The 14,938-nt window shown below is 52.5% G+C and overlaps 1 protein-coding gene across 1 annotated transcript; it reads left to right on the forward strand.

Moving 5' to 3' along the window:
- Positions 1-12,228: 12,228 nt before the first annotated feature.
- Positions 12,229-14,463, forward strand: LOC141917130 (olfactory receptor 14C36-like). Its single transcript, XM_074810222.1, has 2 exons — positions 12,229-13,142; positions 14,385-14,463. The coding sequence occupies exons 1-2, from the start codon at positions 12,229-12,231 to the stop codon at positions 14,461-14,463; spliced, it is 993 nt and encodes a 330-aa protein (XP_074666323.1).
- Positions 14,464-14,938: the final 475 nt, after the last annotated feature.

The raw sequence follows: 14,938 nt of genomic DNA on the forward strand, positions 1-14,938 counted from the left end.
AGGGTTTTCTTTATTTTAATGAGCCCCATGGTGCATTTGGCCCTGAGTCCATGAACCTCAGATACTGAGAGGAGACTGAGCAAAGTACTCAAGAAGTCAAAGCCAGCAGCAAAGCTCAAAGTACCTTGAAGCACTGATTGGCCCCACTGAGGGCCACTACTGACAAAGCCTCTCCAGGGACTCGTTATAGCAGATAATTGGAGGCTGTGATTGCAGGTTGGCAAAGGCACCCTGCAGGTGGCTGTAATGCTGAGAAACCCCTTGGTTTGTTTTATGAAGCAGAAAGGCCAAGCCCTGACCCTCAGGCCCTGGGAAGGAGGTGCTGCCCCTCATGTGTGGCTCAGGGCTCTTCCTGGGGGCAGTGGGGTGTGAGGGTGAGCAATGCCAAGTGTAGGAAAACTGCACAACACCTCCCGGCTTCCCCAAGCAATGGTGAAGAGTAAATGAAGTCCAAAGACTCAAAATAATTTTTTATTGTTAGGCCTCAGTGGCAGAGGCAACTGCCATAGCCAAGGGGAGAAAGAACTTGGTCCTGTTGGGACTTTTAGCCTTGCCAGAGCCCTTGGCCATCTCGACTGCAGGCTGTCCTACACTGTCCCATGCCTGCACCTCTTTCCCTCCAGGCTGCAGACACCCATCTTGCTTTCCCACCCAGCTCCTACCTCAGCATTTCCACACCTTCACTGATGTCTCTCCACCCTCACCGCCTGTTCCTTGAAAGACAAAGCCATGGGCTGATCCTGACTCCCTCGGGGTGATCTCTCGCACCACAATGCTACCATTTGAGTGAGATAGCTTCTTCTTCAAATGCAGTCTGAACCTTCCAAGATGCACTTTGTTGAGATTTCCTTCTCTTCCAACTACCAAGAATGCTCCATCATCTCTGAAACCCCCCTTCAAGCAGTTTCAAGCTATTTGTACAGTGCCCTGAGGCTCCACCTCACCAGCCTAAATCAGCCCAGGTTTCTCAGCCTCTCCACAAAGTCCCCAAACCCCATCCTGGCAGATCTGCTCTGGAGCCTCTCCAGTTCCTCCTCATTCCTTCAGAACAGGGAGCCCCACACCCAGACACACTAGTCATGATGTGGCCACCACAGTGCTGATGATCACTCCCTTGTCTGAGTTGGCCACATGCCCCCTAACGCAGCCCCACAGGCAGCTGGCCTTACTCACGGTGACATGCACCTCTGCCTTGTATGGCATCCCTAGTGATGCCCAGGCCCTTCTCCTCGGGGTCACTCCTCTGTCAGTCAGGTCCCCGCATGCCCCCATCTATGGGGTTATTCTGTCCCCAAATGCAGGACTGGCCACTTGGCCTTGTAAAGCTTCATGAGGTTTCTAATGACTGAACACAGAGATTTTCAGGGTTCCCCAGGAATGAAGCTCCTTTGGGCCAGCTGGTGATGTGTGCCTGCAGATGGCTCACCCTGACATGGGGTGACTTTGACACAATAAGAGCATGAGGAATTGCAGGACATAACAGATAATAACAGGAGGCACCTATTCAATGATGCTGTTCACCAAGGTACACATTCCCATGGTGACAAGTTCAGAAACACCAAAGGAAATTGCAAAGGAAGCCAAACTAGGACCAAAGAGGAAAAGGTAAATAGAGATGGGCTATTTGCACTGGAGGGTGCAAGGATGGTCAAGGGGAAGAAATTTTGAGCAGGAAAAGACAGGAAAAGGTGAAGCAATGGAAAAGATCAGGTCTGTTTGGAGGTACCTGCCAAGCATGCCTGCATCAAAAAATTCACAGATCATCTGAGCAAACTTTCTCATTGACTTCTGTGGCCACCAGGAACCTGAGTGATTTCCCTCCCACCATGAAGGAAAGATCCATGGTGGATCAAAATGCAGAATCATTCATGCTGAAGGGACCTGAGGAGATCTCTAGTCCAACTTCCTGCTCAAGGTAGCGTCACCTCTGGGTCATGGCAGGTTGCTCAGGGCTCCATTCATTTTCAGCTTGAAAAGCTCCAAGGCTGGAGATGACACAAGCTCTCTGGGAGATCTGCTTTAGTGCTTGACTGTCTTGATGAGCAGAAATATTTTCCTCCCTTGTTTCAGCTGATGCCCATTGGCCCCCATCCTCTCACCATGCACAATAGTGAAGAGCCTGGCTGCATTTCCATGAGGACACCCAAGAAGATATGGGAAGGCTGTTATTAGGTCTCCCCAAAGCCGTCTCTTCTCCACGCTTTGCACCTTTGCAGCAAAGGTGGCCAGTGGCTTTCTGGGCTGCATTAGGAAGAGCACTGCCAGCAGGTTGGTGGAGGTGATCCTTCCTCTCAGCACTGTTACAATTTCTCTTGTTGACTCCCCTCAGGGTTTTCAACCCTGCCACCTTCACTTGCACTGTAGCCACAGCTGCCCTCCACATCTTCCACCAGTCCTGCCCTGTCTTCTTGTGAAAAACAAGTCCAGGAGGGCATTCCCCCATGTTGGGTTGGGGATTATTTTCCACCTTCCCTTCAACCAAGGCCACCTAGCAGAGGTCCATGGTCTTCAAAGTCTCCACTGATTACCAGGGCCTGAATTTGTGTCTGTTCTCTAACTGTCTAAAGGATCCATCCTCCTGCTGTCCTTCATCAGGAGGTTCGTTTATCCTGACCAGAAGATCACCGTGCGTTGAGGAGTCAATGATCCTCATAACAGTAAACCTGAGTAGACCCAGGCCTGGGCTGTGCTCCATGTACAGCCTGGGCTTCAGGTCCTGTTGGGCTGAGTGTATCCCTTGGTCGTAAGTTAAATTTGATTGTAAAAGACAAGAGTGCAGGAAGCTCCCACCTGCCACTGGTGATCAGGCCATCTGCATGTCCTTTCCTTCATACAAAACTGCAGCAACAAATGCCCGTGTGGACATCCTCTTTTTGGGGCAGTAGAAGTGATGACTACAATTGTTTTCCTTGTAAGAAAACACTGAAAGAGCTCACAGGAGCAAAATGAAATAACACTTCAACAGGTGGGATCTGCACAGCTTGCTGCACCAGGATCAAAAGATCAAAAGAACGGGTGACAGGATGAGAGTGTGGGAACGAGGGCTTTGGAGGATTAGGTGGTAAAGCCCAGGGTTTTACTGGGGCACACTGGATGCCCTGGAGTGTCCTGGCCATGGGAGGGGAGGCCAGCAGCTCTCATGGTACCTACCTTCTTAAATACACCCTGTTAGAAAGACCATGAGACTTTCAGGGTCCCCCAGCAATGAAGCTGGCTCCAGGGCCAGCTGTTAATGTGCACATAGAGGATAGCATTCCCCCATGTTGAGTCAGCAATCACTTTCCACCTTCCTTTCAACCAAGGTTTTCTAACAGAGGTCCATGGTCTTCCAAGTCTGTACTGATTACCAGGGCCTAAAATTGTGTCCCTTCCTTCATCTGTTTAGAGGAGACTTCCTCCTCCTGCTATCCTTCATCAGGAGGTTCGTTGATGCTGACCCAGAAGACTGTGCCCTGAAGAGTCAGTGATCCTCATAACAGTAAACCTGAGTAGACCCAGGCCTGGGCTGTGCCGGGCTGTGCTCCATGTACAGCCTGGGCTTCAGGCCCTGTTGGGCTGAGTGTATCCCCTGGTCAGAAGTTAAACTTGATTGTAAAAGAGAAGAGTGCAGGAAGCTCCCACCTGCCACTGGCGACCAGGCCATCTGCATGTCCTGACCTTTATACAAGTGCAGCAACAAGTGCCCATGTGAACATCCTCTTTTTGGGGCAGGAGAAGTAAGAAAACACTTGTAAGAGTAACACTGTAACTTGTAACACTGAAAGAGCTCCCAGGAGCAAAAGGAAATGATTCAACAGGTGGGATCTGCACGGCTCGCTGCACCAGGATCAAAAACATGTCCTGGTGCAAAACAACATCCAAGTCTGCTGCTGGCCTGTCAGGGATTCTGGTAGATGTGACCTCACAGCTGCCTTCACAGCCATGCACCTTCTGCAGGCCCACGAGATCCTGAGGCACAGCTGACCTCATCACAGCATTCCACACCAACTCCTCTTCGTGGCCCACGAGGTGATCAGATACAGGTCACCTTCCAAAGCTTCATGTCTGCTCTAGAATCCTGCAGTCCCTGTGCTTCCCCCAAGGGCCAAACAGACTAAGTCAGAGTTAGGAAAGGGGTTCAGTGTGAAGGGGTTAGAGTGTGGGAACAAGGGCTTCAGAGGGTTAAGTGGTAAAACCCAGGCTTTTACTGGGGCACACTGGAATGCCATGGAGTGTTCTGGCCGTGGGAATGGAGGGTCTGAGGCCGGAAGAACTTGTGGTACCTGCCTTTTTCAATCCCTCTTCTGAGAGACCATGAGACCTCACTGGTCACTGGAATGTCCCCAGTACCAGCAAGGGATGGGAGGACCAGTGTGCCCTCCAGTTCCCCAGACTGGATGCCCTCCAAGTCCACCCCACTACTTACCACCATGCCATAACCTGCACTTGCTTCGAAGAATGCCTAGGGAAGAAGAGCAAAGGGGTGGTCTGGACTGGATCTTGGTGGGGCTGGGGGTGAGGCACATATTTCCCCAGTCCCTGCAGGCCCATGGCTTCCCCCTGGTCTGAGCAGGAAAATCCCTTCTGCTCTGCCTGGCCCCATTCCTCCAAGTGTCACTTGGCACACCTGTCCATGCAAGGACCAGGGGTGGGGATGGAGACAAGGAGAGAGTGAGGAACTCATGTCCTTCAGAGAGGATGGGGTTGAGGTGGGGGGAGACCCAAAGACAGGGCACTGGGGTGAATTAGTGGACACCAGGGTACTGGGCTGGGGGTATTGCAGGGACAGGACTGTGTCGAATGCAAGTGAGGATTAAAGGAATTCAAGTGGAGGGGACATGGAGACTTCAAGCACAGTGGTTGGTGGGGTCAGAAGGAAGAGGACTGCAGAGGACAAAAATGACAAGATTGGGAGACTGTTTGGGAGTGGGGGTTCAAGGAAGGGGATCTGGGGACACTGCTGCAGTGGACAGGATGAAAAGCAAAAGACTGAGGGGAAAGACAGAAAGAAAGGCATCGGGAGGGATCAAAGGGAGGGGATTTGGGGACCCCAGTTAGGACATGAAAGAGATCCCAGGGATGAGATGTCTGAAGGGACCAAAACAAGGGGATGGGGTTGCACAAAAGGGATGGAGGTGGGGGCATCAGGACAAGAAATCTGTGGGGGCACTCCCAGGGAAGAGACGGGTCCAACCATTCCAACAGGAACTGAGGCTCTGGGCACAAGAACATTAATTGTGGGGGAAGGGGGGGATGAGATGGAATTGTGGAGGGGAGAAAGCTGCATTGCTGGGGGCTGGAGGTGCAGGGGAGCCTGCAGGAGCCCCTGGCTTGGGAAAGGGAGAGGCCAAGGCAAGGGGTTTCATGCTCCCCACTATGATTTCGTTCTGCAGGAGAGCTGATGTCATGCAGCCAAGACCCATCCCCAGCCTTGAGCACCTCCCCGTGGCACTGGGGACTCACTTGAGCATCTTCTAGGGTGCACAGCAGGATGGGGAAGAGCAGGGCCATGGTGAGCACTGTGACCTTCATCTTCCTGTGCAGTGTGGCGAGTGCTGGGTGAAGATGGAAAAAGTGAAGGGCAGATTTATCCCTCCCAGGACTCCTCCTCATGCACCCCCAGCAACCACGCCTAGAACCCCCAGGGCAAAGCCAGGCTTGGCAGAGACACCAGCCCTGGTAGCAGAGTCACCCCCTCATCCCCATGGATCCAACCACCTTCCTCGGCATCAGTCCAGCTTCCTGCATGGGGCAGCTGCACATGGAAGGGCCGAGGCACCTCAGGGTGGTGATGAGGGGTGGACAGAGCACCCCTGACAGGTGGAGAAGTTGTGGGGAACTGTGTCACAGGTTTTACAGAAGCCCAGCTAGATGACATCCATAGCTCTTCCCTTGCCCACTGATGTTGTCACTCCATCTTAGCAGGCCAAAAGATTGGTCAGGCAAGGTGAAGTCACACCGTCTCAAATCACTTCCTTGTCCTCCAAGTGCCTCAGCACAGCTTCTAGGAGGATCATTTCCATGATCTTCTCAGGCACAGAGGTGAGGCTGACAGGTCGCTCGTTCCCAGGGTCCTCCTTTCTACCCTTTTCAAAAAGGGGTGCAATGGTTCCCTTTTTTCAGGCACCGGGGATTTCCCCTGACTGCCAGGACTTCAAATATCCTGGAGAGTGGCTTGGTAACTGTATCAGCCAATTCCCTCAGACTCTGGGATGCATCTTGTCAGGTCCTACAGACTTAATGTATGTTCAGTTCCCTGGGTGGTCACAAACCTGATCTTCTCTTACAGTGGGAGGGACTTTGCTCCCCCAGTCCCTGCCTTGTGGTCCATCCACTTGAGAGGTGTGGAAAGAGAGGTTGCCAGAGAAGACTGAGGCAAAAATCTTGTTGAGTACCTCATCCTTCTCCCTGTCCATTATTCCTAGTTTTCCAGTCTTGTTCATTGAGTTGATACAATATTTTTGATCTTCCTTTTCAGGCTGATGTACCTGTAGAACCCCTTATTCTTATCCCTTGCCAAGTTCAGCTCCAGCTGCACCTTGGCCTTCCTGACCCCATCCCTACACAACTGGGCAGCGTTCCTCTACTGGTCCCAGGGTACCTGTCCCTGCTGCCACTGCCTGTGCATTTCCTTCTTGCCCTTTACTTTGACCAGCAGGTCTCCACTCAGCCATGCTGGTCTCTTGCCTTCATTTCATGATTTCTTACACCTGGGGATCGATAGAGGTTATTCTTCCCTCCAATGCAGGAATGGCCACTTCTCCTTCTAAAACTTAAACATTCTGCGGGCAAAATCCCAGAGTTTCTCAAAGGCTCCTGGATTGAAGCTCCATTTTGTGAGGTGTTCATGCTTGTGTGCAGGTGGCTCACCCTGATTGTGGTGAGCCATCAACACAAGATCACAGGATAGGAAACTGCAGGACACCACAGATAATAAAAGGAGTTGCTGGTTTGTACTGACCAAGGGAGGAGTGAACACAACAACCCTCTTAGAAACCCTCTAGGAGGGCAGGAAGCCAGCAAAGCCAGGGGCAGTGGGGAAAGAGCAGAGTTGGGCTGATTGTAGAGGAATGTGTGAGGGTGATCAAAGAGAAGAATTTGGGAGGGGAAAGGAAGAAAAAGAAAAGCAAAGGTTAAGCTCCGACATGATGAATCCTGCATCAGAGGTTCCCTGCCGAGTAGTCAATGACTTCAGTGGGACAAAATTTAAGAGCTGATTGCTACAAACTTATGTCTGCTCCCTTCCATGGTCATGGGGAATGTGAGCGCTCTCCCAATCATCATGAAGGGAATAGCTGTGGTGGAAGGAAATGCACCATCACCCATCCTGGAAGGGACCTCGGGAGGTCTGTAGGCCAAGCACAACCACTGTCAGTGGAGAAAGGAGAAACGAGGTTTAGGCTGTTTGTACGCTGGGCTGTGGGAGTGGGAAACATCGGCCTCTATAGACACGTGCCCAGTAGTGATCTCTCCAGGAGCCAATCTTAGACTCTGCACCTGTCCAGGAGCTGGTCCTGGGATCCCCTCATCCCTCCAGTACCCCCTAACACAGAAAAACACACACAGACAAGCATGCAGACACATGCATGGAAACACAAAAATTTATTTCTGCAGCAGAGAGTAATGGAACATCTGAGGCTGGAAGGCAGCCAGATTTGAAATTCTCTGTGCCACCTCTTCATACTTATTTTTGTCAGGAGCTCCTTTCTCATCCATACGCGTCTTCTCCAGTGTTGCTTCAATTCCTGCATATCTGGTGGTGCTGTTCTGGAGCTTGAAGAGGAGATCCTTGGCCATCAAACACCTCTCGCCTCTTCTCTTCAGTGTCATATCCCGTGGGATTCTGCCAAGCAGGTTCCTCAGCAGGCCAAAGCCTGCTCACTGAAGTCCTGCTCTTTGCCGCCTTCTGTTCTCTCAGGAGCCTCAACTCTACTTTCTCACCCCTGAATGTTACATCCCTGACCAGCTCTTCCTTGTTTCTAAGTATGATTGCCTGCAAGACACCTCCCCTCACTGGCTCCTCAGTCACCCTTGTCAGGAAGATGTTGTTAATTAACTCCCAAACCCTCCTGGATGGCTTTCACTGTGCTGTGTTGCCCCTTCAGCAAATATTGGGAGAGTTTAGGAGTGCCATGAGGTGCAGGGTTTCTTCCAGTTGAATGCAGAAGGCTTCATCTACTTCCTCTTCCTCATCTGGGGTTCTATAGCAGACATCCACCCACCACAGTGTTGTCCATGACTCTTCAGCTCAGTTGACTCATCCTCCATCCCCAGGCAGAGCTCCACACATTCCTGCTGCTCTCTCCCATAAAGGGAATCTTCCCCTCAGGGTCCAGCCCCATGGCCTTATCAGTACCAGACCCCCAGAACCCCGCAGTTTCTCCAGCAGAGGGGATTTGTAGTGCCCTACAACTTCTTATGCTGTTCTCTTGTGAGAGACACCCCAGTCAAGATAAGCCAGCTGCACACAAATATTAAAAGCTGAACAAACTTTTCTACAGTCCATCGGAACCTTGGCAAAATCTGGGATTTCTCAAACTTGAAGTTTTATCAGGAAAAGTGGCTAATCCTACATCATTGGGAGCAGGGGGCGAACAGCCTCGTACATCAGGACAGGCTTGGACCTGACCAGCTGAGCAGCAACTCTGAGGAGAAGGGCCTGGCCACTACGAGGGATGCCCTACGAGCCAGGAGAGGATGGACACAATGAACAAGGGCAGCTGCCTACAGGGCTGCATTCGGAGAAGCGTGGGCTACCCAGACACCCTGAGTTACCATCCCCCTCCACTCAGCACTGCTGTGTCCCCACACACATGGGTGAGTCCCAGGTTGTGGCTCCCCATTTTGGAGAAGTAGAGAGGACCTGGAGAGTGTTGAGTGAAGGTCTGACACGGTGGAGTTTGGGACCTGGTGCCCATGAGCTGTGTGGGGTGGCTGAGGGACCTGGAGTTCTTTGGCCCACTGGTGTGGAGGCTCCAGGCACTATGGGAGTAGCCTGAGAGTGACTGAGGGATGATTTCAGAGATGATGGAGCTTTTCTTTGTAGTGAGATACATCATGAGAAAGAACTAATGCCACAAAGGGCATCTGGGGAGGCCCAGACTGGACACAGAGAAATGTCACTCGAAGGGCAGTGCTGTGGTGTAACAAGTCACCCAGAGGGAGACTGGAGCAGTCCCAGGCTTTGTGTTTCAAGGATCAGCCAGGGAGGATGGAGAGATCTCAGTAAAGGAAGGAAGATGCGCAGGTGAGAGCAAGGTGTGGTAGCCGGGTGGATGTCTCCAGCCTGCAGAGAAAGAGGTGCAGGTGTGGGACACAGTGGGACAGCCTGTGGTGGAGACGATAGAGGGATGAAGAAAGTCTGAAAATCCCCCAGCAGAGATGAGCTCTTTCTGCCCTTGGCTCTGGCTGTTGTCTCTGCCACTGATGCTGATGAGGAAGCACCTTCCCCTTCCAGCACTGGGTCTCATGGCCTCCCCTTCCCCACCCGAGAGCCTGGGAGGTGTTGGACCATTTTCCTGCCCTTGGCATTGCCCATCCCCACATCACACTGCCCCAGGAAGAGCCCTGAGCACTGTGTGAGGGACATGTTGCCCTGGGAAGGGAGATCCAAGGGCTGGGTATCAGACCTCCGCATTAGGCTTAATGAAAAACATCCAGATTTATTGAGAATCTCTTCAACCCTGACATGGCCTTTGTTTACCTGTCATCTCTGCCTGGAGTTTTCTGCTGTAACCAGCCCCTGGGGAGGCTTGGTCAGTAATGGTCCTCAGTGGGACCCATTAACACTCCAAGGATCTTTTGGTTTGCATCTGGCTTGGATGTCTTCAGAGGGATCTTCAACTTCCAATTGCTGTCTGAGGTTCATGGACTCAGCACCAAACCCACCTGAGGGGTCATTAAAATGCCTTGGGCTGGTCCTGTGCAGCGGAGCTGGGCCGGGCTCCTGGGAGAGAGGGAGCTGAGGGCAAGTGGTCAGCGCTGCAGAGAGACAGCTCTGCCCAGGAGCAGCTCCTCTGCAAAGCGCAGCAGGGCTGAGGGCACTGCCTGCAGGTACCGAGGGCAGAGGAGCCGGGCACAGAGAGGGGAAAGGCAGACGGCAGTGGCAGGATGCTGAGAGCTCACTGGAGGAGAAATCTTCCCAGCCCTTGACACAGTAAGTCTCTGGGTGCAGGGCAATGCAGCTGCAGGTGGTGGAGGGATGTGGTGAAGCCGGCACAGCCGCCAGGAATGTCCCTGGTGTCTGGAGGAGGAGGCCGTGCTCCAGAGCAGGGCTTCCCTGCTGCACTGTCAGAGGGACAGTCCATGGCGGCTGCCTTCTCCCGGGGACGGCTGCAGGGGTGTGCAGCTGTGGGTGCAGCCAGGGGTGCCCAGGGCTGTCCTTGAGAGCAGGGTCCCTGCAGCCCAGGGGCTGTGTGCTGGGGCAGGGTCTCTGCCACCTGCCAGGGTCAGCACTCAGCCTGCCCGGGGAGCTGCCCACGGCGCTGTGGGGAGAAGCTGTGTGGGGAAGGAGATACCCCCGGCAGGGCAGGGTCCTTCTGCTGTGGAGAGGGTGCTGCGTGGGTCAGGGCTGCTCACAGCTCCAGATCACCCCTAGGACATATAGTGAGAGCCTTTTTGAAGAAGGACATCAAGGCAGCATTTAACTGAAAGGGAAAGACTCTGTGCTTTGTGTTTTCCCCTGTTCATTGCCTGAGTAGACACAAGGAGATGGGAATTTATTTCTCCATTCTGGAGAAGGCACTGAGTCCCCAGGTCTCCTTAGCAGTTGTTTATACTGCTCCTAAGACTGTGCACACACAGAGATTCCCCTGGGCAGGGCCCTGCTGCCAGGAGGTGTCTGCAGGGCAGAGCTGAGCACACAGCGGGTGGGATGGGGGCTGTGAGCACTGACAGGGAGGAGACTTAGGGACAGACAAACAGCTCCTGGGTCTGACAGTTCCAGGCAGCAGAAACATGGGCAGGGATTGTGAGGGAGTTCCTACCAGTAATGCTGTGGGAGGATGGTGACTCTTTGCCATTCCCTGCAGTGCAGACTCCTTCACTGAGCAACTCCCTGGTCTCCTCTCCCACCCAGCAGAGCCCCCCGCCATTAATGTCACAGGGACATGGTGATGAGTTGCCCTTCCAGCAGCCTGACAACAGAGGAGGAGAAATGCCCGAGTGCCCAGCGTTGTCTCCCTGTTCTGCCTTCCTTGCCATGAGCACTTTGGCGTGTTCCCCTCTTCTCCCTGCTGTCCTTCTTACTGCTGCACTCACTGGTGTGGAGGGGGAGGCCTCAAGCACAGCTCAGACACTGGTGCTGCGGGTTCTGTCATGCCAGTGGATCTGAGGAAAAGCATCCCAGTCCCCTGCTTTACTCTGGGGCTCCAGCCACCATAGTGGGTGGGGTGGGCAATGATCTGATCCCCCTTCATGACATCACAAATTTTGGTTCTTCGACTCCTTCCCTTGGGGGTCCTCCTTGGCTGCAGGCTGCCCTCCAGAAGGGCGCAGCTGCCCCAAGGCATTCTTTCTCTAGCAACCCCCTGGAGAAGACATCTCAGTGCTAAGGACATGGAAATGCTGCTGGGATGCATGTGGGCAGCTGTAAAGACTCCTCTGTGTCCCTGGCTGGGAGGGGAGAGCTGAGATCCTCTGCTCTCAGCAGGGTCCAGTTTCTTTTGCAGGGAACACCTGAGGGCGATTGTCCTCCAGCTCAGACAGGTGCAGGCACAAGGCAGCTGTGGATAGGACTGATGGACACAGCAGCTGTCCTCACTGTGCACAAATAGACAGGCCCTTTTTCTTTAAGGACCCACAAGACTCCACCATTGAGTGCAGCAGAAATGCCAAGGATCTCTGCCTTAAAAACACTCCTCAGGTGGGATGGGGCCACTAGAACAGACTAAACGTAAGAAATCCTTACAGCTCTGCTCTGCAGTTGGGTGAATAGGGGGGATAAAGATTAATAAGTCTTTGATATCAAAAGTGGATTTGATCTGAGATGACCCCATGTTCCTATTTGCCTGCTGTTGTAACATAGCACTGACTCCTCCAGAGCCCACAGCAGAGACCCCTGCTCCCTTGGGTACCCTCAGCCAGCTGGAACAGAGCTCATGAGGTGGAACTGCCAAAGGTTTTGTGGAAGAGGTGAATCAGTTTGGAAGGTTTCTGCAAGAATTGGAGTATCTTTTGTTCAGAGAAATCTGCCCTAACTTCTCACTGATTGTTCCAACATGTACAGGTCCCCATGTCCAGTAGAAACAAATGTCCAACAGCAGCTCCATCACTGAGTTCCTCCTCCTGGCATTCACAGACACATGGGAGCTGCAGCTCTTGCACTTCTGGCTCTTCCTGGGCATCTACCTGGCTGCCCTCCTGGGCAACGGCCTCATCATCACCGCCATCGCCTGTGACCACCACCTGCACACCCCCATGTACTTCTTCCTCCTCAACCTCTCCCTCCTCGACCTGGGCTCCATCTCCACCACTCTCCCCAAAGCCATGGACAATTCCCTCTGGGACAACAGGGACATCTCCTACTTGGGATGTGTGGAACAGATCTTCTTCTTCTATTTCTTTGCTACAGCAGAGTTTTCTCTCCTCACCATCATGGCCTACGACCGCTACGTTGCCATCTGCAAACCCCTGCACTACGGGACCCTCCTGGGCAGCAGAGCTTGTGTCCACATGGCAGCAGCTGCCTGGGGCACTGGGTTTCTCTGGGCTGTGCTGCACACGGCCAATACCTTTTCACTTCCACTATGCCACGGCAACACCCTGGACCAGTTCTTCTGTGAAATCCCCCAGATCCTCAAGCTCTCCTGCTCACACTACTACATCAGGGAAGTTGGGCTTCTTGCGGTCACTGCCTGTTTATCATTTGGATGTTTTGTTTTCATTGTGTTGTCCTATGTGCAGATCTTCAGGGCTGTGCTGAGGATCCCCTCTGAGCAGGGACGGCACAAAGCCTTTTCCACGTGCCTCCCTCACCTGGCTGTAGTCTCACTGTTTATCAGCACTGCCATGTTTGCCTACCTGAAACCCCCCTCCATCTCCTCCCCATCCCTGGACCTGGTGCTGTCATTTCTGTACTCAGTGGCGCCTCCAGCTGTGAACCCCCTCATCTACAGCATGAGGAACCAGGAGATCAAGGATGTCCTGAAGAAACTGATAACTAAATGTTATTCTGAAGCAATAAATTGCTCATCTTCTTTGTTAAAATTATAATATAACTCTGTACAGGCCCAGACTTTTGTCTGTTCTTTCTGTTGTTGGTGGTGATATTTTACTTGTAATGCTGTTGTCATCCCCTTTCTAATTCATTGTCTGCTTTTCTTTTCTGACTAATTGACTGGGTATAATGAGAAGTCATGATGTGTGTTTTAATATAATAAACGGCCTGCAGTGACTTTTTCTTCTTCTGAGATCTTTCCTCTGAGATTTTATGGACCTGCAGGGACAATTCCTGTGTGCAGATGTGGATGGGAAGAGAGTCCCAGCATGGGAGTCCTGCCATGGGCACTTTGTCTTCCAGAGATGTTCTCTTTTCACTTCCACACTCTCTTTCTGATCCCTTCAGTTTGGTGTAAGGCCTGAGTGCTCTGGCAGCTTGGTCACACTCCTGCTGCATGGCAGTTCTGTGACTGCAGGCAGGGACAGGCAATGGGCACTTCTGTGACAGAGCTGGCCTCCATAAGAGCAGTTCCATCATGAAAGAGGATCGGCACAGGGTACTGCCTGAAGGCTGAGGTCTTCTTCCAAACCTGATCTCAAGAACATGCCCAAGAAAGTGTCCCGCAGATGAAAACGCCACTGAACAGGTGCACAGTGTGATTTGCAGGGTGGGAGCACACAGCAGTGTCCTCGCACAGCCAGGCCTCCTGGGAGAGACTTGAAGGACCAGGGTCTGGACTGTACCCGCGCTCACTGGACACACTGGGGAAGCTGCCTGTGCTGGTTTGGCTGGGATACAGTTAATTTTCTTCCTAGTAGCTGGTATGGGGCTGTGGTTTGGATTTGTGCTATAAACAGTGTTGATAACACAGGGCTGTTTTCGTTATTGCTGAGCAGGGCTTACACAGAGTCAAGGCCTTTTCTGCTCCTCACCCCACCCCACCAGTGAGCAGGGTGGGGGTGCACAAGGAGCTGGGAGGGGAACACAGCTGGGACAGCTGACCCCGACTGACCAAAGGGATATACTATACCTTTTGACATCACGCTCAATAATACAAAGCTGGGGGAAGAAGGATGAACATGGGAACGTTTAGAGTTATGGCATTTTCCTTCCCAAGTCACCGTTACATATTGTGGAGCCCAGATGTCCTGGAGATGGCTGAGGTCCTGCCTGCAAATGGAAAGAAGTGAATGAATTCCATGTTTTCCTTTGTTTACCTGTGTGGCTTTTTCTTTACCTATTCAACTGTCTTTATCTCAACCTGCAAGTTTTCTCAGTTCTACCCTTGTGATTCTGTCCCACATTGGACCCAGGGGAGTGAGTGATTGGTTGTGTGGGGCTCAGATGCCAGCTGGGGTTAAACCATGACACTGAACCAGGGAAATCATCATTCTCTAGCCCCTCCCAAACACCATTTGCAGCACTGGCCTCTCACCCCACACTGGGGAGGAACTTTTTCTCTCCACGGAGGTACATCAAATAAGTAGCTCAGAAGTCCATGTTTGCATTGTGAGGAGGAGATGTAAGCATGCACATCATGTCTGTGAAGTGAGAGAGCACAAATGCCATCAGCTATTCCTGGGGGTGCCATGAAGGTGTGTGGGACAAACAGTGTCATGAGGTCACTTCACATTGACAGTAACGTCACCTGGGAAACCACCTGAATGCAGCGCTGGGAGGTGTTTCCTTGAACCAAGGGCCCTGAGTCCATTCCTCATGCCATGGGGCATCTCACACGAATGCAGAGCGAGATGATCACCACAGGGATGAGGAGTCAGCCAGCCTCTGGTAGTGGCAGCA

The sequence above is a fragment of the Strix aluco genome, chromosome 34, assembly GCF_031877795.1.
Source record: "Strix aluco isolate bStrAlu1 chromosome 34, bStrAlu1.hap1, whole genome shotgun sequence".
Lineage (NCBI taxonomy): Eukaryota > Metazoa > Chordata > Aves > Strigiformes > Strigidae > Strix > Strix aluco.